The sequence below is a fragment of the Accipiter gentilis genome, chromosome 24 (genome assembly GCF_929443795.1).
Source record: "Accipiter gentilis chromosome 24, bAccGen1.1, whole genome shotgun sequence".
Taxonomy (NCBI): Eukaryota; Metazoa; Chordata; class Aves; order Accipitriformes; family Accipitridae; genus Astur; species Astur gentilis.
In genome coordinates, this window is record NC_064903.1 from 22,210,265 (window position 1) to 22,236,824 (window position 26,560).

Genomic DNA, 26,560 nt, shown 5'->3' on the forward strand with positions numbered 1-26,560 from the left:
TACTACTTTTCCTTTGAACTTCAGCAGCATCCCTCTGAGCTGTTCGTAACTGCTCTCCCACTGCCCTAATTCACATTTTCTGCTCAACTTTATCTTCACAAAGAGTTTAGATCTAAACTCCCTGGAAGTGAATTTGCATTTTAAAAAATTCTCCATTTCAAAATGCTTTTAATGTTTTCTCATATTTTTTGAGCAAAACCTTAATATTACAGCAGCATGAAATAATGATACCTTCTCATAAACATACTAACATAAGGTGGTGAATGTATTGCACCATCCATACATCATTTGTCCTCTGTCAAGCTGACATCTGTGCATATGTAATAGCTTCAATGTCAACTCTCAGAAAAAATACCAAAAGTACGAAAATAAAGCTGTGGCAGCATTTCTTTTCTGATACGCACAAGAGCAAGACCCGAGAGGATGAAGGAAGTTAGTCTATTTTGTGGCTTCTTTTCACATCATAAGATAAATTGTTTCCAATTACTTTACTTCAGTATTAAGGACTGATCTGCATATGGCTTCAATTTAGAAACATATGTAAGCCAGGCATCTGTGATGGCTTGACCTCTTCCATACGTGTATGAAAACAAGCTATGCAGAATATGCTGATTGGGGATACCATGAAAAATAAACAAGACCAAAGGATGACCTAATAGATATTACCTCCAAAAACATATTAGACCATGATTTGCTAACCTGTGAAAATGATTACCAAATATTGCCTACGTTAGTGATTACCATGCCTGCCACTGTTGTTTCCCCATGTGTGCCATGCTGCATCCTACTGCCGATACTTTATGTCTCAGAAATACCTAAATTACACTCAAATTCTTCTTTAAATTTCCTGTTGCAAATCCAGTGACCTCCACTGGCTTTATCTCAAGGACAAAATATCTCAAGCCTTTACTATACCTTTCCAGTACTCGCTGATCTTTACTCATGTGCTGCATTCTTCTCACGTGTAGTACACTGTTTAACAACCACAAACCTTTATTATTTCTTACTAAAACCTCATGACCAATTAAACTTTGCTATTTATTTCATAATAATCAGTTTTGTGTAAGAACCAACTGTCCAATCATAGGAAGTCTCATTTTCTCAATTTTTTTAAAGTACCTCTTAAAATTAATTATAAGGCAGAAATGCAAGATTACAGAGGATAAGAGATTCAGTACATAACACAATTAGAATTTTAAACAGTGGTGAATTATTCAAAGTTCAGAGAATAAATGATAGGCTTGTCTTTTGGAAATATAATGTCGACACTGACCATTTCACTTAAGTCAGGCATTAACTTAGGTTCTTGCAGAATTGGTAGTTCCATGTGAAAATTACATCCATTCAGAAAAGATATGTTACATATATTCAGAATAATTCAGAGAGAAGCATGCAAAAATTAAATTAGTAACAAGATTCTTTTGAATGGGCATTAATGAGAATATGAATAAAGTTAATTTATCTATTTTTATCATGAATTTGCTGAAGGCTGCTCAAGCAACTCACAGTCAACCACAATTACATGAATATGCATGTGCATACATATATTTGCATGCATATGAATTTATCTATAACAATAACTGATCACAAATAATTACTCAGGAATTCAGACAGCTTACAGCAATTAATATTGTAACAGAGTGGTATGAAAAATAACTTACTAGGAATTTATGAAAGAAATTGCTCCTTGCAAATAAGAAAAACAATTTTTCACAGGGAAAATATGTCATCATTCTTAACTTTCACGGACATACTCCCCGTATTTCCTTCGCACAGAGAATCTCTATGGTATCGTGCTTCCTACCAGTGCAATGCAACATGCATTACATCATTCAGTACAGATTTGAAATTGCGATCCTAAAGAAAAGATGAACTATTGCCTTCTGGAAGGAAAAATGAAACACATAAGCAATAAATAAAATTAATCCTTCCCAGTGAAAAAAAGAAATCTACAGCCTTAGAAAAGAAATTAAAAGCTAATTTTAAATGTTCATAATATTGTTTATACCTAGATATTTAAAATACCATATAATTAGTAGCAATTATTTTTCATTAAAAGACTAAGAATTGCCAGTGTATTTCACATGGACCATTACAAAGACAACAATTTCTTTGATGTTTAAGACTTTGAACACATGAACAAACCAAGAAAATTTCTGTGTATCACTGAACTTTTGGGTTATTTTAAAGAAATCTAAATTTTATGTTAGTGGAATAATATTTTTTTTTTCTTTCATTTAATGGGGAAAAGTTAATCTCTCCCTGCAATAGTGTTTATTATTCTTCCTTATTGTTCCAAAAATAGAATCCTGTACCTTCTTTAATCTAATATACCTTCCCCCTACTATTTAATGTAATTTCCTAGGTCTGAATCAATATTCCATTAGCTGGATTCAGTCAATGAACTGTCTTTCACCGCCTGCATTATTCTAGTTGTAAGGTTTTCAGTGCTGGCACACCGCAAGCATAAGCTATTGCCATACTAGCAAACCAGTAGTCCCGCACAGGTATTTCTACACGCTGCTTTAAAAAACACCGTGTAAGGAATAACAAATTGTTCAGCCAGCAGTGGTAAAGGCCTGATTTTCAGTCGTCTGTCCCCTGTTCATTCCCACATCCCCTTCTTCACCGACTCCCTCGCCAGACTCCGAAGGAAGAGGGGCGGATGGCCCAAACTGTGGGAGTCGGGGACAGCCCCCTCTGAGCCGGCTGCAGCGGCCAGAGGCACCGACCTGTCGTTTGCCATGTGGCCGATGCCTCTCCCTGAGGATCAAGGGCATTTTCTCCCAGAAAGGCACTGGTTTGGGAGCCACCCCTCTAGTGACCTACTGACTACCACGGCACTTGCAGGAATCCTTGTGGACTCACCGTTCTGTTGAGTTTGGTTGAGATTGGCTAAAACTTTCAAAAATTGTTTAGGTTGGTAGCGGGATGAACTGGTGCAGCCACAAGCAATGCACAAGCAAAAACCGCATCTGCTTTGAGAATTATTCTCACTTGGATGGTTCTCACACCCAAACGTGTATGGGAATTCAAATAGCTTTGGTAAAGACTTTTAATAAAACATGCTAAATCCAAGTTATCAATTTCAGCTGGCTAATGGATTTAAATTATATATTAAAACGTTTAATGTAATAATATACAATTAAGTGGGTTTATGTAGCAATACACTGAAAACACATGCTGGCTTCTGATGGAAAGCATAAAAGCCCTCTGTGCCGCAAGTCACGATTCTGGAAAAACAACATGTTTTCCTTCCATACACCCTGCTTGAAGTATTATTTCTGTGTTTGCAAGAAGAGATCAGAATGGAAGAGATACCACTGAGCACTCCAGAATTTAGAACTTAAAATTACTGAGTTTAACTCTTGTACAAAAGGATGGTGTTCTAGTGGCATTTTTATGAGATCCCAGCATACTTCGCAAGACCTGTGTTTCTATGGTTTACTAAATGGAGCACTAACTTTTCCAAATCTCATGATGAGAACAGGCAACAATTTCCAGCCATGTCTATTGCGACACTGATTTGAAGTCAGCAGTAAGAATTATTTAATATGAAGCATATCTGTAATGGTCTAGTAAGTATGTATAACATACAAGACAACAGAAGATAGAACAGAAAAGTTACCAGTATTGGAACAGCGCTTTTCTGCCACTGCTAGTTTTCCCCTTCTTGTGTGTGAACAGTTCAAACAAGAAGGATAAAGACTATATAAGCCACTGACATGAGACTTGTTTTTACAAGTCAGTGCACACATGGACATCTGAGCACAGTAAATTAACATGGATTTGCATCAACAACCAGTAATTATGTTTTACGTCAGCCAATAAAGAGCAGAAGAATGATGAATTCCCGCTGTCGGAGCTGCACTATATTCAACCACAGAAAAGTTTTACCAGTTCCAAAATTTAATACATCTACAAAAACTAAAAAAAAAAAAAAAACAAAACCAAAACAAAAAACCCTTTTAGCCAAATCTCAACACCAGATTTATAAGTTTGGCCAGTGTTTTTGCACTGTCTGAAGTCAGTGATAATTCCATAGCTCTCAAAAGCTAGGGTACTTACTCAAACACTCCTGGCCAAGATTCAGCTAAGCCACTTTTCCTACAAGTTTCACTGTACTTAATTTTGCTGTGTGCATTTACACGAATCTGGACATTTTGGCTACACAGGTCTAAAAAAAATGCCAAATCAATGCCACCTTTACCATGAAAGGAAGAGAGTTGCTCAGTGTTAAGCACCACATAACATAATACTGTTATTTGAACAGCACATTTACTAGTTACTTTATATTCTGTAGAGCCTATGGCATTCTATATAAAAGCAGGGACTCTTAAAATAAGAGGCTATGACAGCTGACCCTTTTGTACATGTGTTTTTGTATGACAGCATTGCTGTTACGGTCATAACATAATAAATGTCATTACAAACCAGAGTGATCTAAAAAGCTTAACCTGACTTGCACCAATTCCCACACTACAACTCAGAGCTTCATCCCTGCAAGGTGGTAAACACTTGGCTCTTATTCCTGTAGTTACAGCCTTGCAAAAAATTAAGTGCGCACTTTCCTCAAGGCTCTGTGAAAACATAAATGCATTCTTAGCTCAAAGTCCACCACAAATATCATCCAGAAATGGAAAAAAAAAAAAAGCTGTTAAACACTGTTTTATCTCATAGAGATTAATGTTTGTGGTAGCACTGATGAGAATCTCTCATAAGATTTTTTTTTTGTGGAAAGCCTTAATCAAATACACCCTAATGTTATCAAAAGCAATGTAGAAATCTAGCAGCACATTTTATCACGAGGTAAGAGATGACACAAATATTACAAGCATCTTTCTTTTTAATTCCTTTACTGTGGAAAGAAAAAGATAGAAAAGAAAATGTGACTCCTGTGCTGCACAATTTATTCATAGCAGGCTATTCCATAAACTTATTGAAATTCTAGGGAAAGCAATAATTCATATCAATTAATTGGATATGTCAATTCTAATTAGTCCACAAAGGCTAGGTAAGTATCCTTAGGAGACCACAGGGTACCTCCATGGTGCTGCAAACAAATCAAGTACCCAAATCTTGGCTAGTCTGTGGCTTGGGACACAAGAGAGCTTACACAGAGCACTTCAGAGCGTTGGACCAAGGCAGCAGGGGAAGGAGATTGAAAACCAAAAGCTGGCCTTCCTGCTTTTTTTGCGGTCCACTGGTTCTGGCAAACTAGACTACTGCGCAATAAAGGATGCCTTCTGAAACACAAAGAAATCAAAGCAAAAGGAGCAATAAACATCCACTTAACACTAACATGCAATGTTATGGCCCCTGGTTTCAACAGAAACAACCATGAAGTGAAACAGAGCGTTCCTATATAGGCTTTTCTTTTATTATTGTGCAGGGAAAATATCCATTCCTTTATCCCTAGTAGTAGTTGTGATCGCTATCGTCAGCCTTGAAGAAACTGAACATCCAGAAGGATTGAAGTTAGAAATAAAAACATTGTCTTCCAGATCTAAACCTCAAAAGAAACCTAAGTGATGTCAGAAAGGAATGTACCATTAACACCCCGTAAACCAGGGGCAGAAGAATATACATAAATTTTAATATGTACCAACACTATTTGGACTGAATTTCAGCCAGTATTTTCCCTCCTGCCCTGGTCTCCAGCATTGGACACGCGTGGTTTTTCAGCACCATATCATTAGCCTACCTATTCATTTGCATAAATTTCTGCTATCGCATTGGCCTAATAAGTAGCAATACAATTTAATTTTACATTTTATGGTGTGCTGTTTTCTACCAGTGAGTGACGGTAACTCATAATATGAAAAGGGATAAAACATTCATTGACAGAATACCACTGAGTTTACCCAGACACATAACCAGACATAAAATGCAGTAATGGATTATTATAAAAGGATTATTTTATAAGTTTATAGATGGAAATAAGTACATTTATTTTTCAGAAGCATGCAGTAGTTCCTGTAGTAGCCTATTCACCAGCCTAGCCTGCAATGGATTAGGAACCTCATTCTCACTGGTACTTAAACAGATGCATTTTCAGAAGAAAATTATAAGCTTTGAAACAGATTTAACACTTTGAATAGAACATGTTTCTCCCTATTTTGTGAAAAAGAATTATTGTGTGACAAGACAAAATCTTTCAACCGTGTCAAAAGACAGGAAAAACAAAAGTCTATTTTCTCTCATTAGTCTGTTAACATTGTCTTGCTCTACCGGCAACTAATGCACATAAATTCAAGGAATTAAAATAGGAGTCAATACAGCAAATTTGTATTTTTCCTGACATTTTTTTTTTAACATAATCCCAGCCTTAAGTAGGAAGAATACAGAAATACTTACGGCTGGAAGTACTTCATCTGAAGTTTGATAACCTACCACCACAAAGACTGGATGCATTACTTGTGGAAAAGATTTAGACATGGTCTACCAGAATTCACCCAACCTGCAGTCCACTCGCTGCTCTCTTCCCCTTTTGGACTGTATGCAGGTAGCTGAAATCCGACTAAAATGGAGCCAACCTCCATTCTTCTATTTCTACTATGTACACATCATCTTATGACAACAGACCACATACATATTGGAATACCTGACTAGGACCATTTCCAATCTGTGTTTAGCTATGCGAAATGCAGACATCACATAACCAGAGGGTTCTGTGCCTTCATGAGAGGTTACGTGGCCTTGACTGCTAAGGAACGGTTGCTGTACAAGAATGATAAATTCATATAGGATGAAGTTTTCAACAGAACTCAAGCCTAAGTTTCTAGTGCAACTTAACACACAGAACAAATTTGTAAGTCACTTAGGTTCTAAATTCCCTTGAAAACAATCTTGTGCTTGGATACCTCTGAAAATTTTACATACTAAGCTTTTATACTACTGTTGGTGGTACTGCTACAGTATTCCAAAATATTCTTACTGTGCAAACAATAGTCTTGGAAACCATGTGCTACAATGGAATAGTTGGTGTAGAGGTAGTGGTCCTTGAAGAGAAAACTGAGGAGATAAAGAAACACCACCCTCTACCTCATTCTCTACTTGTATCAGCTCACAGAGCTGCCTTTATGTCTGGTAAGTGAACGCTGGGTGATGTCACAAAGAAAGAATTTCATTTGTACTAGGTAGTCAACACAAATAAAATGTAATTACATTCAAGGTTCTCCTTTATCAGCATACCAGCCTAGCAAGACCTTGAATTTCTTACTTCTTACCAGTAAGACAAAGCCATCATGCATGCACATATGTAAAATACCTGTACTTTAGGCTACTGCGAACCATTTGTACAAACTTAATTATCTTCCTTCAATGTCCTGACCCTAAAAGATTTTTAAAAATGCAAAAAGTTGGCAACAGACTTTAAAAAGAAGAAAAACAACAGACAATTCTTAAAATAGTTTATTTTTCCAAATTGCATGATTTGAAAGGCTAAAAAAGAATGAAACGGCTAATTAGACTAAGCAAAAGATGATACATCCTTTCTAATATGTGGAATAATTAACTAACCCATTCAATAGTATTAATTTAATGGCTTGGCATAGCATAATAAATAGCACTGGATTGCCAAAAGTTGAACTTCTTTTCCAATTGAGATTAATAAAGCTCTCTGGATGCATATATGTTTGTATATACAAAAATAATGTATGTGCCAGGTTCCTCATTATACTGAGGAGATGGAATATCTCTTCATTTCTCACTAAGAGAGATGGCATTCCATTTCAAAGAAAGAAGATTTACTTCCATCTACTTAAGCATCAATACATATATTTAAAATAAGATTTCAGCCTAGAATAATTACCTCTGAATAACCTTTGAAATATGGGGGGAAAATAAATATCTGACATACCAAATGACTTGTTAAAAATGAAACTTGATTACATATCGGGTAAAGTAAGAAAAAAATACTTTCCAATACACAAACAGTATTGACAAATCAAGAAGCGTATTGGCAGAAAGACAGACTAAAAGGATCTCAGGAGAGATCATTGTAGGTATGGCCATTAAAAAGTAGTATTAATTTAAGTAGTATTAATTTAATTTTAATTCAGAAGAAACAACCTTATCAGTAGATACAGAGACAGCTATGAAAGACTGGCTGCTTCGTCCTCAGCATCACATTCTTCAAAATAAATTATTGCAAACTGCTTTCCATCTGACCAACAAAATAATTTTACTGTCATAATTTTGTTGAAGAGATGCCTAGTAAAGAAATATGTTAGAAAAATGTTAGAAAAAAATGCATGTGTGTTTGCTAGCTATGTCCCATACACTGTTTAAAAAAAAGTAGTAAAAACGCAAGCAAATTAAACTCGTGCCAGTTGTTATAAACATGTTGACCCACAGGTGACTTTATTTTGCCTTCTAGCAGAAAAACTATCATGCTTGGTTTGCTAGCTTTTGCAGTAACTGCATTGAGAGAAATTTTCTAATCTTTATTTCTCCTTGAATGCTATCACAGCACACTGACTAATTTCACTAGCTGAATGCCTATGAATTAACAGTACTTTTAATTACTTTAGATACAATCTATATTTGAGCATGCTTTTCATTTTACATTCATTTTTCTTCCATTCATTATCAAAGTCTTTCTTCCCACTAGACTGTTTATATTTTAATTTGTGCAGGCTTTAACAACACACTGACTCCAATACTGTCCTAATTAAATTAAATTTACTTGCATAGATTTGAACAGCAACCCCCGTTGACCTCAAAAGTACTCCTTTTTCTTCTTTCCAATATATTTTACTGTCTGTCAAAGAATTGTTTTCCCCAGGCCCTATCTTCAGAGTTAGCCTTCGTGCAACTAGTCTTCCAATACATATCCAGATTAGTACTTCAGCTTTAATAAAACTACAGTCCAAATCCTAAATGGCCTGTACTTTTTAGTCCACAGATGTTATTTAGGTCACTTCAAATAAATAACTGCAGAGCAGCTTCTGACCACACTAGTAAGATAGGACTTTGATGTTTAAGATAAGATTTTTTTCCCCCACAGCCATCATTCCCAATTTTCTTCTTAATTAAAACACTACTCAAAAATGTCTTTCTAGAATGGTCAAAGAATCAAAGCTGAAAGTATGGCTCACCTATGACTTTTTTTTTTTTTAGATAGTCCTTTCCACTTTTTAGGTAGGATTCTCATATGTAATGCCTAGTTAAAGAAAGCTCCAAATTCAGCTTTCTTTCGGAAGAAAAATTACTACTATGTACAATCACAGATCATCTCTCTTCTGATTTTATTCGGAAATAATATGATGGTTTGAATCAGTTAACCAAGACATAATATTAGTGGGGTTTTTTTTTCATGTTTATTTTATGAAGCAGATATAAAATCATATCAAGGGCAAATGCATAGAGGCAAACCTTCCCTGCCTTCAGTAATTTGTATTTGAGAGCCTAGCTAATAAACAGGTGCTCTAGGACAGTGAAGAAAAAAAACACATTAGGTGCCTCCTTTATTTTTTTGGTTTCTCTTGCTCTTACAACTCTCATTATGGGTCAGCATTTAGTTATGTATATGCTGTGTAATGGTTTGCATCACTGTGATAGAAGCAGAGGCATTGCTCTTTGATGTGTAACCCCGTCAAACAACTATTCCCCATCCCCCCAAAAGCCAGTGGGCTGATGGCCAGGCCCTTAGGGAGCACATATGGAAAATATGGCATCGCAACATGCACTTTCAGTGTGTTCCAAGAGCTTGAGCTAAGACAGTCAAATTTCTCTTAGTTTCCTGAAGCAACATAGCTATTTTGCAGCTAAACTCATGACCAATGTGCAGCTGAATTCCTGATGCATCACTGAGCCTAAGCTTACCTGAGAGATTTCCACAGTACATTGGAGATGCTTCTGTTTAAAGCATTACACAACCCATCTAGCTAAGATGGAGTGGAACATCCTGCTAATACTGCCTGGAAGAAATAGGTCATGTCACTTGGACACTGCCACTTGCCAAACAGAAATCAATTAAGAAATCCATGTACGGGGGAAAAAAATAGAAAAAAAAAATCAATGCTCATTGACATGGCCCAGTGAGTGGATGATACGCAGGGTACAAAGTAGTCCTGACATATATTGATATAAACAGGAATGCAGCTATCTGTGATCCACAGAGGAAGAAAGCACAGTGTGGAGCATTGTGGATGCAATGCCAGCATGGGACTGGGAACATGTGCCATGCTGAATGGGGCAACTGGAGGGACAGAAAGAGAGAACAAACTATTGCACCTGCTGTTAGCACCCCCCCACATGTGCAAGTTTAGATCAGATTGTCTGAATTGATGTTTTCCCCTCAATTTTTTTCATAACAAGCTTTGAAACAAATTTTTTAAAGTATACGTATATGTGAATCTACAAATATACGTGCTTTGTACTCTATGCACCCTGTCCATATATACAAACACATACACGATTCATTGATGTCTTACTGACCAGTGCTGTATTCTGGCTGCCCAGAAACTGGGTGAAGTTTGCTTATAATGTAACTCAGGAAATCAGGGGTAAAATGACATGCTCCTTAAGACATTCTGATTCAAATAATTTCTTAGATGTTAGTTCCTGTTTAGTGGCATAAGCAAAACACAGATACCCATATACCCCTTTTTTTAAAAATAAGGTCTTTCCTCTGTTTTTTCAGACTAGCTAGTCTAAAAATCCATTACAGTGATGAACTCCAATTCACACTTTCCATTGATCACTTAACCAGCAGTCAGATTTTAGTGCAATATTCTATTACGTTTCAAGATTTAGCACAGAACAAGAATATAATCGTAATATTTTAGAAGTGTATTTCAGTTCTTAATAATGGCAGCATCAGATCTCCTACAATTCAATTATTGCCATTATTTAAAAGAATTACGAGAAATTCTTAATGACGCTTTTTGGTTACATAGATTAAAATTCCTATAAATTATTACAGATTAAAACTAGCTATTATACTTAGTCTTGTAAAACTTCTACTTGTGACCCTGGCTCAGTAAGAAGCTGCAAGAATTGAAGAATGTGTTGTGCACAGCAGCAAAGCAGGAATGTCAGGAGCAAGAGAATACCCCCAAGAGCAGAGCCCCAGGCAGCAGTCTCTCAGCAGAAAGCACAAGGAATGGGCAGGAAGATAAAAATTTAGAAGCAGAAAGGAAAAAAAAAAAAGCAGGCATTTTAGAGGCAGTGTGAGAAACGAAGGGTAAGGGCTTAAAGGCAGGAGGCTAAATAAATGATACCAGGAGCTGGAAAGCCCTCATCCTGTTTTAAAAGAAAAAATAAGGTCATGAGAAGTAAGAGGAGAGCTGCACTATTGACCAGCAGCAGGTCCAGCATTTAAGAGATACAGTTTCTTTGTTTAAAAAAGAAAAAATAATAACAATAATAATAAAAAAATCTGCAAGGGTCCTCCTAATGGGCACACTTGACTGAATGGCATTCTATTTGCAGAAGAAACTTCTTGGGTCTGCTATTTCTGACTGGTGTCAGGGCATGGCACTGCATTGTTCTTTAGATAATGTAACATTGTGGGGTACTTATGTTCCTTTTAGGTAGAAAACAAAGCTTCAGAGGAAAAACTCATGAGTTTCATTTTAAATGTTTCCAAAACACCAAAATTTGTTGGGTTATGCAGTATGCATCAGTTTACAGGTATGGCTACATCAAAGCCAAAAGCCTTTCTCTGATTTGACATACATGTTATTTAGGCTGTAAGAGTAGATCTCAAGCTTAAGTATTTTTTGTAATTAGAAGTACTTGCAAGAAGCATTTGCACAATAAAAGGTACTTCACATTGCTTTTTTCTTAGATCAAGTGCATTTTTTCCTGCTTGTTTCCTATTTTACTACTAAGTGCCAGTTTCCCCGTTGGAGACAATTTATCTTATCAAATTCCCACAGGACAACCTAGTTTGTGCAAAAGCAGAACTGATAAAGAAAGTAAAATAGTGGGACTGTCATATGTAATTTTCCTATGTAATTTTACTATTTTCCTTTTTGTATTTTCAATATCCTTTCACCTGTTCACCTACACAAAGTTATGTTTTCTTTAGAATTAAGCTAATACATTGCATTTTATTAGCTGGTAGGAATTAAATAACAGCAGAAAAAAAGAATTTTCTGGTATCAAATACTTTAAGAGGCTAACTGAATTAATAACCTGTTATATGAAAAAAAACTGTGTTCTTCCAAATTTGGATGCTTGCAGGTTGCTAAAAAAACCCCAACTTTAAATTAACACACGTGTCTGTACTTCAGCTAAAGTCAATTTTACCATTCCAATGCTGTCTTAAAGCTCATTTTAAACAGTCTTCCAGTCCAATTAGCATTACCTTCTGGCTCCTTAGTACCATCCTTTTGAATGCTGGCATGGTTAAAACACTCAGGTCTACTTGGTTTAATATAGTGTGGCAAATGTCAGTGAAATACGAGGGCATATGGCATATAATTACAGAACCATATGGATGCCAGCAGTGATAGTCAACAGTATTTGAATGCAAGACCAAGAAAGTTAGAGGAAAAGCAATAAAAGACCATCATACATAATCATAAAATGGATATATATAGTTTCTTTAGAGTTCAAAGCAGCCTATACAAGTCTGTCCTTTAATGAAGCAAAGCCACTGTGTCTGTACAAGCATATAGCCGTAGAGTACAGTCTACGTTATTTTAGTTTTGGTTTGGAAATTTATAAACCCAGATTAGTAAAAAGAGTGATGCAAGAAATCACTTACCAATGCACATAGCAGATCAACTGCTTCCAGTATTAGTTCTTGGTGGCCAATGCGAGTGACTCCCAGTTCCTCAAGCTCTTGATGAGTGATGTGTAGCAGCTGTTCGCCATTGATCTTTTCTCTTTCAAAATTTTTTATGTATTGTTGGAGGCAATCATCAAGGCCTATTTAAAAAAGCCAACAATGCATAGTCAGAGAACAGAGACAAACAATCATAATTCTGTAATACACAAATATAGAAATTTCATGGGAATGCAAGTATAATTCCTTGTTTAGATCTATTGTGGAAAACGTGAAAAAAAAATATAATTTAACTTACATAGTATAGAGCATACTACTAAGGACAAAAGTTTATATTACTGACATTATTTTCAACTTTCTTAAACATTTTAATACCAATTTTAAACCTTTATGGCACTTATTAGGGAGACAGGAGAAGGACAAAGAAGCACAGAGAGTGACATTATAGAAAAACTTTTTCTTATGATGTCATGAAGACCTAAATATCAGTTTAGCTTATGATAAGGAGCATATTCTTCCTGGTACTCCTCTTGTAGGACTCTTCAAAGTCACACGGTGTGGCTATCACTCATTAGGAAGAGTACTTTTCAGGGTCAGTAACCCCCTACGCTAACTCTGCTACATCCAGTGCCAAGTTTTTGTTTGTTTGGTTGGCTGGTTTGTTTTGGGTTTTTTTAAGTCAAACTATCCAACTTTCTGAAACACAGTAACATACAAATGGTTTTGTTACAAACCCTTCAATTAATAATACAACTCTGCCCATGCAGAAAGAATTACTCCATTTCGTCCTGAAACTTGATGCTGTAAGAATAACAGATTTGGTAGCTGCCACACTGTTCTATTTGTCAGACCAGAGAAGGGAGTGATTAACAACATAAGTTGAAATATTTTTCATTTCTCCAGATCTATTTCAGAACCGCACATGCTAGAACAGTTAGTTGAACACAACTCTTCACTGTTGAAAGCTATGCAAGGTTACGCAGAGCTCCCTCAAGGACTCTGTCTAGAATTGTACTAGATTCAATGGAAACCTGATACGCATATCATTTTCTGAAGACCTACAAAAATTCAGCTTCAATAATTTAACCTACTAAGTAGAGTAAGTAGAACACTTTGATTCTCAATTACTTGTCATACAGTGAAGCAACTAAACCTAAGATCCATAAAAAGTACAGATGTCCAGAAACCACAGAATTAACCAAGTTGGGCATTTAAGGAAGATAGAGCTTTGAAATACCATAATTTCTGCACGCAGCCTTCTATTAAATACACATGAAGTTACCAGCATGGTTAAATGAAGCAGAAAATGTGTATGCAAGCGCTAAGAAAACACAATGTATATAAAGAAAAGGAAAGCAATAGGCATACAAACAATACTGTTCTCATTTGTCTGTTTGAAAGTTCTTACATATGCAATATAAACAGAAATAAAGCAAAAGTTAATGTTCTCTTCATTTCCTTGATTATTAATTTAAGGAAACAGACAATTCTATCACGGATCTTAGTATCTTTTAAAAGAGAAATTTGTAGTTATTTTAACATTTTTTGAACCACAAAGGTCCTTTTAAGTAACCAGATGATACAGTCTGGCAATGATGAACAGAAATATATTCCTCTAATTAGTACATGAATGGTAAACGAGTTAAACAAGAGGACGAAGGAAGTCCACTGAAAACATTAGAAAAGTACATTACTACCTATTACTCCATTTCTAAGCATACCTTCTTAGATAATATTAAGTGATTTAATTTGATCTAATAAAATTGGTCTCTTTCATTGTAATGGAAAATATTAGCTAAACACATTACTAACATGCAACACCCCAGCCTGACTGAATTAGTTAGCGTCCAGAAACAAATTTCTAAAAGTTATAGGAGGACTTGGTCAGAATAACCAAACCACCTGCTTGGGAAGTGAAAGCTTGTGGAAACTGAAGTCAGAAAATGTGGAATTTAGAATTATCCTGTAGACAAAAATAGTTGATATTGTCCATGGTTTTCTATTCTCAGGATTTTAGAGTATCTAAGAAAGAGAGATCTGACACCTTATATTTGGCATGCTGAATATTACCACATTAAGTCTCAATTAAGCCAACGTAATTCAGCTGAGACATGAGGACCGTGATGACACAAGAATTGAATAAAACTAAACAATTTTTTTGTCTTCTGTTCCATAAAAACAATGGGATACATTGCAGTTTCCTTTCATTAACTTATCTTTCACAAATATTCACTTAATTACACTGTAAACTGGTAGTCCTCAGTTATGTTACAGTGTTCATTTACCATTTACCAAGTAACGCGCACAACTTTATGGTCACTTATACATAAATCCCATACAAAACTAGATTAGTGATAAGTCATATTTTATATTGTTATTCATAAGTATGAGGTAGTTTGGGGCGTTGGGTTTGTTTGGGAGGTTTTTTTGTTGGGGTTTTTTGGGGGGTGGGGGTGGTGGTTTTGTTGTTTGTTTGTTTTAACTGAAATCAGCAATCTGTTTGTAACTAATACCAAAGCCTTTTCTCTGTTCCAGAATGGTCTGCAAACAGGAGACTAGTTCTCTGCATCTATTCATAGTTTTAAATGATTTAATGAATGATTTCGTGTAATTATATATCAGTTTGGATGGGTTGAAAACTGGTCACCGCAAGTTCTGCATTTATTATTTAACATTTGAAATTCAGAGCCATTACACATTTCTGTTCCCTGCTGGCTCAAGAACAATTCTTAGAAACGATTTCAAAGCAAATTCCAGAACTCATGCATTCCAGATTTGCTTTTACTGAATATTTGCCTAAAACTCATCTGAAAAAGTCACTGAAACTGATACCATAAATTAAATTCTTTTGGAAAAAAGTGGAAAAAAAATTAATTTAAAAATTTAGTAGCAGTGGCCACAAATAAGCATTGGTAGTATTCAGAAAAATTTAGAGAATACCAAATGAACATGACACCCTATGACAACTGTGTAGTCAGGTGTATTAAATGTGCCTTTGTGCCAGGGAGAATGTATGACAGAAGAGCAAAATATGAAATTTGTATTATTCATTCTGCTCTGTAATAGCTCCCCAGGGCATCTTTAGAAGGCATTTACTTAATGGTGCAAACAGTATGGCAGTTGACAACAGAATACAGAAATATATCATTAAAGAACCAGGCTGTCTCATAGCATGACAGCATCTAATAAATACACACAAAAAAAGAAATATTTGTCCATTGCTCTCTGCTTTTCTGTCTATCTAGGAGCTAGGTATCATATTCCATTGTTCCTTTCCTCGTGATGTAAGATGTTGTATTTGGTAAGTGTGAGGTGTTACAAAGCTAGAATTTAGCTATCAGTAGTTTCATTCTTTATTATCATGGCTATAATTGGTTTTAGCATGAAAATATCAAACATGCAATTAGAAAGAGCACAGAGTGAGATCATTTCGGCTCACCAAAGCCAAATGGAATATTTATTTCCTCAAGCCACTTAGGCCTCATTACTGCTCTTTATGCAATTTTCTCGATATAATTTCTGTTTACAGATATGACTTAAATTAGTTAAGATTCATAACTACAAAGAAGTAAGGGGCATTAACTCTGTTTTATATGTAAGTAAATAAAATTAAGCCACTATTCCCAAGTTACAGTGTGAGACTTAGGCAAGAAACAGAGGCTTACAGTTCTGCTTCTGCACATTCTTACTTTTTGGGGGTACAGTTTATAACGGACTAATGTATCCATAGTGCAATAGATTAATTCGAAGAAAAGGGTTTAAATATGTATGCTTTATTTTAAAGCTGAGACATTATTTTAAAGGATGAGACAACATCCACAATGAGAAATCTGCTATATTGTGTGTTTCCATTTGTAAGAAAAAGAAGCCGTATTCCATCCACATGGGCTAGGAAAACTTTATCTCTGTTTTCAAAAAGTAGAGTAAAACAAGCATGTCTGATATGTTTACTGCAAACTATGATTTTGCAAATAAGGCATGTAATAAATTGCTTAAATCAAGGAAATATGAAAAAGAAAGGAGGCAGAAAAAAGGTAGGGAGAAATGTCAGGAAAAGAAAAGCTAGTTAGCTTTAAAATGCTTATTTTCTGAACTGCATAATTAAGAAAAGGGATCATTAAAACAACAGAGCAAACCAACATGTTATAAGAAAAATTCTCTGTAGAGCTAGCTAAAATCAGATTTAAGTATTAACTCTGAGCCAACATTACAAAAGAGATGCTACATATTGTGGGCAATAAGGCCCACTGAGATTAGAATGAATCCTTCCATTGATGTCAACAAACATCAGGTTTGTTTTACATTAGAAGCACAAACATAGTTGCCATGTTATGTAAAGATCTGTCCCTTCTCTCTGGCATTAGACAAGGATTTTTAAAAAAATTACTATAAAACTAAATGAAGGAAAGGTACAGGTTGTTGCCCTCTATGCAGGAAGTCAAATTAATGCAGACAGGGCACCTCTCACAAGGAAGAAATGTGGTGACGATAACTTTGTCAAGGGTGATCCATCACAAAAGAAAAGTAATTTCTAAGTTAAAAAAATCTGTCATTTCCAATTTTCCATAAATCTCTCCATAAATTACATTTATTCACTTCTCCTTTTTCATATATTTTAATGGATTTTCGTTACTTATTGTAAACTATGCTGGTTTTGTAACCTATCTTAACAATTCCTGACCAGATGAGGGTTTTGTTCCTACTACCTCATTATTCCCAGTGGAAAATACACAGCAGCTGGCTAGAACAACAGAACACGGGCTGTGAAATGGAGGAGTTACAGGGAGGGCAGACAGGAAAGGTCCTTGCTAGTTCAGCTTGTCACAACCATGACTGCTCTCACAAGGTGATTCTTCTGACAGAAGAGGGTATACAAAATGACACGCTCCGTTATAAAAACGCAACGTTGCTCATTCGGCTTTTAGGGTCTAGGATGAAAGAGAGGGAAAACAGCTCAGTGGAAATGCATTTACCACTCCTGACTTCGGCAGTTTAGCACCGGTGCAAGGAAGCGTTGGAGTCCACAGGTAGCCCCTTTGGCAGAGAAGTCAAAACCACTTTAAGGGTCTGAGAAAGTTTTTAACATTTTTCCTAATTAAAATAATTTTTAGGCTAGAAAGCAAATAGCAGAATACTAAAGTCACAACTACACGAAGGCTTATACACAACAGCAAATTTGAGGTATAAATACAAGTGTCTGTGGAATCTGGGTCTAAAGGACGAAACTTGTAAGTCAATGGAATGATCTCAGTTTGTTCAGAAGGATGACACTTTGGTCTGCCAAGAGCAAATTAATATTCCTATTAATGTATCTCATTTGACTAATAAAGGCGATACAGCAATCATATCTCTGTTGCTGCAGAACGGTGACTTGTGAAAAATCAATAAATCAAAATAAAATGGGGACAAACTCAATTTTCAAACGTTGTTGTGCTACATGTTGGAGGAAATCCACTAAAGCTGCTGTGTCCTTCAGTGAAGAAAAATGTAAGTGGTGACTGTGCTTGTTCGTGAGGGCAGATATCTTGTATAATATGACCGCAGTGCACAACAGGAACACTCTTGCACCAGCACATGCATCTCAGGAGTGGGAGCCAAGTTGTGAGCCACCAGGGTCACCTAATAATTCAAAAGAAAACAGATTGTACTCAAACTACCTCTGGGTGACAAGGATAAAAAAAAAAAAAAAAAAAAAAAAAAGGACAGAAACACTGCAAAGAAGGGAACAGAAAAAGGTAAAAGACAACCAGAAACTGTGTGCACTTTGAGAAAAGGCATAAAGAGGAAGACTGCTGAAGTAGGTTTGGAACCATCAGAAAAGAAACATATTGTTTGATTCCTCCTGGGTTTTGCAAGTGACCTTGCACATAACCTTCCAAATAAACAGGACTGCACCTGAGACTCCTTGCCTGATTCCACAGTGGCTTCTCTTCCTAGGCAAAGCAATTTGCAAGTCCAGAAAATTAGCTATTCACTAAAAAATGAAAGCCTCGTTTCTGTGCTGGAAATTATCTAATTAATTGGGGAAGGCAGCACAAACTTTTGCTCCTGTCACAACCTTCAGTTTACATGTGCAGATCTGCTTAAATATATCCAGTGTTTAGCAGCATCTACAGGTTCAGTCCAAGTAGTAGTTTTTACAGCAAGTGAAGAAGTTGGGGTTTGGGGTTTTTTACTAACAGGTGGTATTTTCTATAGAAAGCAATATTTATTAGCTAGCTAGACAGATCTAGAAGAAATTGACTGGGTGGCTAAGAGAGAGAAGTAGGTGGAGAATGCCTTTTCCTAAATGTAGTTTTATTGAATACACCCATCAATTCACGTGTGTTCTTGATCAAAATCACCTTCGGTTTATTACATTGTGTTTAGGCACAGTGGATCTTTTCCAATTCTTATATAACTTGTAACAATGAAAATCATCAAGTGGGTATTTTTTGTCAATGATGTTAAAAGCTTTTAAAGAATTATTCAGTCCAAATAAAGAAAAGGCATAATCCTCAGGACCATGTTCACACTAAGCTGACTTTCAAATATCAGCTATTTGTTCTTAAGCCCTTTCAAGAGTTAAAAAAACCTTGTTCAGAGTGCCTAGGATCTTCATAACCCCACAATTCAGAAGGAGACAAAGGGAATGTGTTTGAAAACACTCTAAAACACCAAGCTTGGAGCGTTTCAGACCTAAACTTTCCTGAAGATTAGAGGCTATCTAAAAACTAGAGAGCATCATGCAGTATTTTCCATCTTCAAGCCTACTCATTACAAACCTGATCTACAGCAATAGAGTAGTTAGTTAGATTATAAAAAGTCATACAAAAACTAAAATAAAAATCTCAATTTATACCATGAGTGCACAAACACACAAAAAGGAAAGAATTAAGATTATTCTGGAAAAAAAAAAATAAAAAAAAAAATCCTTCAATTGTGGCATTATCTGACCTTTAAATGCTTGACTGTGCAAGTATAATGTGTTTAAATGTTGCTTCCCGGATGAGTTTCCTCTGCGTCACTATAAAATTCACACAGATACAGATGGATGTTTTAGATGCAAATACAGGCAGACTTCTGCTACTCGAATTTACAGATCCATCATCTGCATGAACAGGAACTAGAGCAGGATGAGCGCTTTGAATGAATGTTTCCCAGATGCCGACTGACACCAAAAATGTTGATTTCCATTCCAGGCTTCAAAGTGGATTGAACTTTACCGGACATAAGCCCTTCCACTTGTCTCGGAGCACTAGCTAAGCCTGTGCAGGTCCACAAGCTACTTCTCTTGCTCCTATTCTCCTCTCCTGAGAGCGCCAGGCTCCGCTTCTGCCCATCAGAGCTCCCCGCAGACATGCTCAAGCACCAGCATCCAGCAGCGCTGCTGATCTCCCACTCTGGGCTTCTCACTCAGAGGGCTCCCTTCTCCTCAGCCTCTCCCGTCCTCGTCCTGCAGCTACATCCCACACGCCAGCCAACGTCACTGGCTCAACAGTCCCAGGTACAAGTATCCTCTCACCCTCCTAATTCTTATCAGAAAATTCTGGGTTTTTTCCCCTAGCGAAATCCTGTATATCTTCAACTCCCCCCATTTACTGCCAGCTTCCATTTCCAGATGTAACATTTTTTTCTCCGTCCATACTGTCCCTTTTCTCGTATTTGCCATGTGTGAATTAGGCAGCTTCGCCCTCTCTGTAGCAGCAGGGAAGCAGTGCTGCGAGAGCACAGCCTGGAGGGAGACGATAGCTCCCAACCTCGGTTCCTCTTCTCTCCCCAGAACAGGGCAGAGCTTCACGTGCAACAACAGATCTCCTCAGCCACAAGCGCCTTTTATAAAAGGGACATAATTCTCAAGAAATGTAAAAATCTGTAGCAAGTTTCTAAGCATATGAATACCCTTTTTCCGCCCTCCAAAGCATCCTCTGAATAAGGGCAAACATCACAGCCATTTTGCTAGGAGTGCGTGTCTGAGACACAACCCAGCCTCCCAGATTCTATCCCATATGCAAAACCAACAGGAATACTACATCATCACTAACTTTATTATTTCTTCTTCTTCTTCTTCTTCTTTTTTTTTTCCTTTTTTTTTTTTTTTAGCATGGCCAGAGCAATAGGCTTTTTCATAATCTCAGTGTCTATAATTACAAGCTCTTTTTGGCAGCAATTTTCCAAGATAACTATAGCATCAGGACAAAAGCTGTGCTGAAATTATTAATATTTTAAGAGTTCAGGGCATCTGAGAAGGTTTTGTAAGGGGATGTGTCAAGCAATATTAATAAATGAACAAACTGCTGCACTTACAAAATTTGATTTAATGGTGTGCCATCACCCTTAAATTGGCGTTCGTATATATGAAGTAAATGACAATAGAGTTCTGCCTTCATTACCTATGACTGAATAATAGGAAGAGGAGACATTTTAACTTTTTCCTCAAAAATTAACAGGTGTTGTTGAGCTGCTGTATTATCATAGAAGTAATAAACAGTATTTTAAGAAGCCTGCTGGAACTAGACCTGACCTTAAAGATGTATCTGGAAGAAACTCCAAGAATGTATCACGTTTTCAGACACAAGAGCATGCTCCTTCCTGTCACATTTCACAGCAATCTTAACCCCGAGCCATGTCACTGATGCTATTACTAATGAATTTCCCATGAAAGTGATAAAAAACCAGAACTGTCTTTATTAGCTCTCTGTGCTAATGAAAATTTAAGTCTTTCCTTAGCCTCATTAATTTCCTCCTTGATAAACAACAGCCTCCAGTCATTTTTGAAGCAGCATGGCTGAAGAATGACCTGGAAGTGCTAGCAAGCTTCTAAAAGCCAGCACACAATCATACCTCCCATTTATTTGATTATATGCTTCCACATTCCAGTGTGACTAAGCTGAGAACACTTGGCCCCTGAATCTGCCTTGTTACATTTATTTTAAGAGAAATGCTTTGGCCAAATGCAAGGCAAGTACTTCTATTTCCTGCACTGGACTCATGTAACACATTGCTTTACTTTTTCAAGACAGAGTTTGATGAGAATTTCTTCTGGCAGAAGCGCTGGTTCCAACTTAGAGTGGTACCCTTGTACATCTTGCTCCTCGTGCTTTGTACGACTGTGTGGCTATGTAGTGAATTGGGTCAGAAGCTGCTCTGTTAACTTCATATCCTTTTTGTTACCAGCTATTTTTAACTTGCACAAACAAGGTGGAATACACCAGTGGATGAAAGAGCAGCTGCTTAAGCTGGCACCACAGCCAAGATACATGCTTTTCAAGCGACACCATAAGAAAGCCACATCTGATAATTCTTTACTTCGTTTTCTCTTTTATTTGCCAAGATCACCATCCCGGCAATTGTTCCAGACATCCTGAAATACGCATCAAAATTTTTAAAAACTTGTAGGATTAGCTAAAAAGACAATATACAATAAATTCACAAGGCCAAAAATAGATTCATATTTAGAAGAATCTTCAGCTACTCTTTTGATTTGTACTCTAACCAAAATGCAGAACCAGCATAATTAAATCCTGGAATTTACCCAGTTAAAAAAGAGCAATCATAACAATTCTGGTGATTGACCATCTCTCGGATCAGTACGAACAGTCGAAGAAGTAACATCTACCCTGCGTGCATGAGGGGGAACGTTGCTTAGAAGTGGAGAACTGACATGATCAGGTTTTGCATTCCTCCTTCTTGCAATAAATGCCAAAGGTTGGCTTCTCATCTCCCTGGATTGGAGGGTAGTGGTGTATGTCATTCAGAGAGCCTGTTCCGGTTCCCCATTTCCAAGATGGTGTTTTTGCAGTAACCATTAATCTGCTTCCAAAAATGATGAGGAAAAACCCCACAATGTAACAAAACCAAAAAAGACAAACCAAACCAAAACCAAAAACCACCAATAAAAAGGAACCATTCTTAGGTGGAAAGAAAAGTATTAGGAAATCAAGTATCATTTTGTTCACTAGAGCCTAAGCACATTGAGGTGAGTTTATTTCCGACCCCTGTTGTCTCCATTTTAGCAAGGTCACAATTTCTAATATGGAAGGAACAGCATTAACCGTATTCTCATATATATGAGGACTGATCTTAAAAGCAAGAATACTAGAATAAATAAATATAACTGAAAGCTCCTTTCTCCAGCTTCTGAGGATTTATTCACTTTGCACTCCCCACAGAGAAGTCTTAATCACAGATTGACCTTTAAAAAACTAGTTTGATGATATACAAAAATCAAACAAAACTATCCTGCCAAACAAGTTTCGTACAAGTAATACAGAGATATGTCCACTTGTCCCTGTCTTAAATGCAAAGGAAAAAAATACTCAAGAGAGAAATAACAAGTCTGTCTGAGTTAATCAATAAAGAGAAAAAAGTAACTTGTCGGACAAAACTCATATAAACGTAAGGCAGACATTTAAAGTTAGGTGAAATGAATCCTACCCTAGAAGTACCTCTGATGAGCTTGCAATAGGGCTCTACATTAAATTCAGTTCATAGTCATATTCAAAAACATCCAGGCGTAGTGTCACTGATGCTGCAGAACAGTGGCTTCCCTGGCCAAAACTCATATAAAGAAACTGGAATTTTCTGAGACATATATACTGCTGCAAAACGTTATCAACAAATTAAACCTGTAACAGGATAGCCAGAATCCCCAGATGGCGTTCTCTGTCAGCAAGTGCTAACACTTGCAAAGCTGAGTGGAGATAAGAGAGCTGACATAGAAGAATCAAACAAAAAGTGCTACAGATGTTTTGGTGCCAACATATATTAATTCTTGTTTCGACTTCACTGACATGTTTTCCTAAAAATCCTCGATATCAAAAAAACCCAGCAAAATCTAGTGTAGGCATTTATAGTGAACAGCCCAAACAAATAAGATTTCTGCTCAACACAGTTTCTTCAGCAACTATGAGTCTACGACCTAATTCACAAGTAATAGTTTAAACACCTGCGAGATACAAATCCTAGAAGTAGAAGGTGGCCTTGGCAATTCCTCACACAGTTCTTCACATAGTTGCCAAAAAACACTGGGAAGCTGCTTTCAGATTGCTGCAAGACATAAAGAAAAGGCTAGGATTTGATTTTTTTTTTCCCCAGAGACATTCAGAAGCTTTGGTGATAGCATCTGTTGGTCAACTACTTGGCAAAGGCTGTGGATCAGTTGATCTGGGGTTTCACACGCACCTCTTTTTCCTTTTTTTTCAAGGAAACACTAAGAACGTCATGCGCAGCCCCACAGCGCTTGTTTATGTTGTCCTGTTGACTCTATAAATCTGGATGATCTTAAATTAGGTTCTTTACTTAAGCAGTTTGGAGGAATTAGCTCTAGCAGTCAGTGGTTAGCTCAGTTAGAAGTCAGGCAGTTGTTAGGTATTCGTGATTAATTGTCAGGAAATTCCCAAACTAGGAATTAATATTTTTATCCATACAAACTATGTAAAAGTAGTAAAAGTAGGCAAATGGGAAGAAATTACAAGAGAAAGAGAAATCAAACTGTAAATCCTACTGAAGAAAGGAGCTTTTCTCTTTTCTTATATTTACCCATTTTTATTCTATGTATTTATGTCACGTGATGATGCCAGACAAATTTATTATGGTTGTTATTGAACAGAATGAGAGCTAGAAATTTTTATTCGCTACCACTTTTCATGCAGTATCAGATTAAGATAGATTAAGTCTCTGGCTTCAACTACATGATGAAAGATATTATTGCATCTTAAATCACTATTATTTTGTGTTTTAATTCTGAATTCTAAATGTTTTGCTATTTGATCTGGCCATAGCTTATCCAAGATTAAATACTTCTATGAAGTAACATGAAACGGGCAAGAATTTTATCATGTCTAAAGAAATATATAGCCAAAAGTCCATGAATAAAATATGATTACAGCTCAATGTATAAGAAAATTTTAATCCTCCCAGCAAAGCAATAAAGTTATTGGTAATTCAGTACAAAAAAGTAAAATCAAGTGATTACAAAACATTTCAAAACCATAGGATATCACTCATGTTTGAAATATTACTTTTTAATATGCTTAAGATGATTAAATCTTTTACATGGCAGCATGCAAAAAAGGGACAGAGGTCAGGACTAGCGCCTGAAATTTAAATCTCTTTGACAAGGAAGCATCAGCCTGGAAGTACTAGAGAGTTCCCATCTAGACCTAAAGACTGTTGGAGCTATAGGGCCCACTCCTGCCAAAGAGTAACATGGGAGAACTGAAACGTAGATCTCTGACCATTCCTAGTTATTTTTCTGTTCTTCTTAAGTAAACAGTTGAAGCTGTTTTCTCAAGACATCAGACAAGGAGTAAGAGATATGCAATAGTAATTTGCCAGTAATAAGAGCTGTCCATAAAACCTCTAAATAGAGCTGCCGGTTAAAAGGTAAATGTATTAACTCACTAACAATAAAGACCCAACAACCCGGAGCAACGCACTGTATTAACTGAGCAGAATAAATGAATTCTATGTCAGCAAGAGCAGCACAATCTGAAATAATGTTTCTGGGGGCATTCCTCACGGCTTCTCAGGGAGCTGCCACACTACTCCAGCAGCCATTTCCCGTGAAGTCTCAAAAAAGAAAAGTCTCTTCTGGTTTACTCTGTTTCATTTTTCACGTATGCCAGAGAACTAAACATGGAAAGACATTAGAGGTTAGTCAGCTCCTTAAGTCAGACTTAGGAACGGCTTTGCTCCTGTCACCGCTCTCCTACTACACCTGACAGCACAGTCACAGGCAGGAGGCTGCGACAGACGGACACGCGTGAGATGTCGTCTTCTGGTCTTCGAAGCAGAACCCTGAGATAACGTGGCTTGGAACCTTAGGCAGGACCAAGTTATGCAAAGAGGCACGCAAACAATAAGTTGCCAGGGAAAAGTGAGTATACAAATAAATTAAAGAACTACAGTTATTCGTATGAAATAAAATAGCTGTGGGAAGAAAAAAAAACAGGGAAGTAAGGCGGAGATAATCCAAAAAGGTCCGAACAGTGAACTAGATGTGACTTTCATATTTACAAAACATTTTGGTTTTAAGTCATTATGGGATTAACTTTTTCTAAATTGGCATTTTTCTGAACTTCTAGAAACATGACCTGAAACAAAACCAACTTCATTTCTTAGGATATTACTAATTCTCAGTGAAAATGCATTGTGTCACCTATCGCCGCAATTGTTTTTTCCTCGAATATCACTTGGTGAATTAATAGGTGAATCTGGCCACTCCAGTCTCTCTCAGCAAATATGGAAAAATCTCAGTGCATCCTGGATCCAAGAGATTTTCTCTTTCCAACTCTTATATATTAGTAAAAGCAAAAAGAAAACTTGAAAATCTTTTACATAAGTATACCTAATTTATAAAGGAAATGTTGCCATTTACAAGAAAGGGTTTCAGCCCACAACTAATGATTAAATGCTTACAAATAGGCTATAGTAGAGGTGTTGCAGGCTCAGAAAAATGCTGGATGAGCAAGGATACTTGGAGGAATTCGTTACACAACTGGCCCGTGGCATATTCAATCAAAAGAGCAGGCAAAGAGCAAATGTATCTTGGTTGCTAATTCTACAGACCACAGCAAAATTTCAGGCTGCTTCATCACTAAGAGGATTTAGCAAACAGTGAGCTACAATTTTCTTCTTCGCTATCTGGAAATGGAAGCCCAGTACACCTGTGTTAAGAGGATTGTACAGGTAAAGGGTGGCAACTTGTATCTTCACTTTGGCCAGAAGCACAGATGCATTTTTATGGCATAAGGGAATTTGATTAGTAGTTTTAGTTACTGTTGTGCTGTAACTGTATGCTTTTCCAGATGACACACAAACAACCCTACACACACA

The 26,560-nt window shown here is 36.6% G+C and overlaps 1 protein-coding gene across 1 annotated transcript in view; it reads right to left on the reverse strand.

The window, feature by feature from the left end:
* LOC126050252 (connector enhancer of kinase suppressor of ras 2-like) overlaps positions 1-26,560 on the reverse strand; it is a 214,815-nt gene that overhangs the window by 127,813 nt on the left and 60,442 nt on the right. Inside the window, exon 2 of the mRNA XM_049827892.1 lies at positions 12,722-12,885. Within this exon, the coding sequence (XP_049683849.1) occupies positions 12,722-12,885 (164 nt within the window). The remainder of the gene's footprint in view (positions 1-12,721; positions 12,886-26,560) is intronic.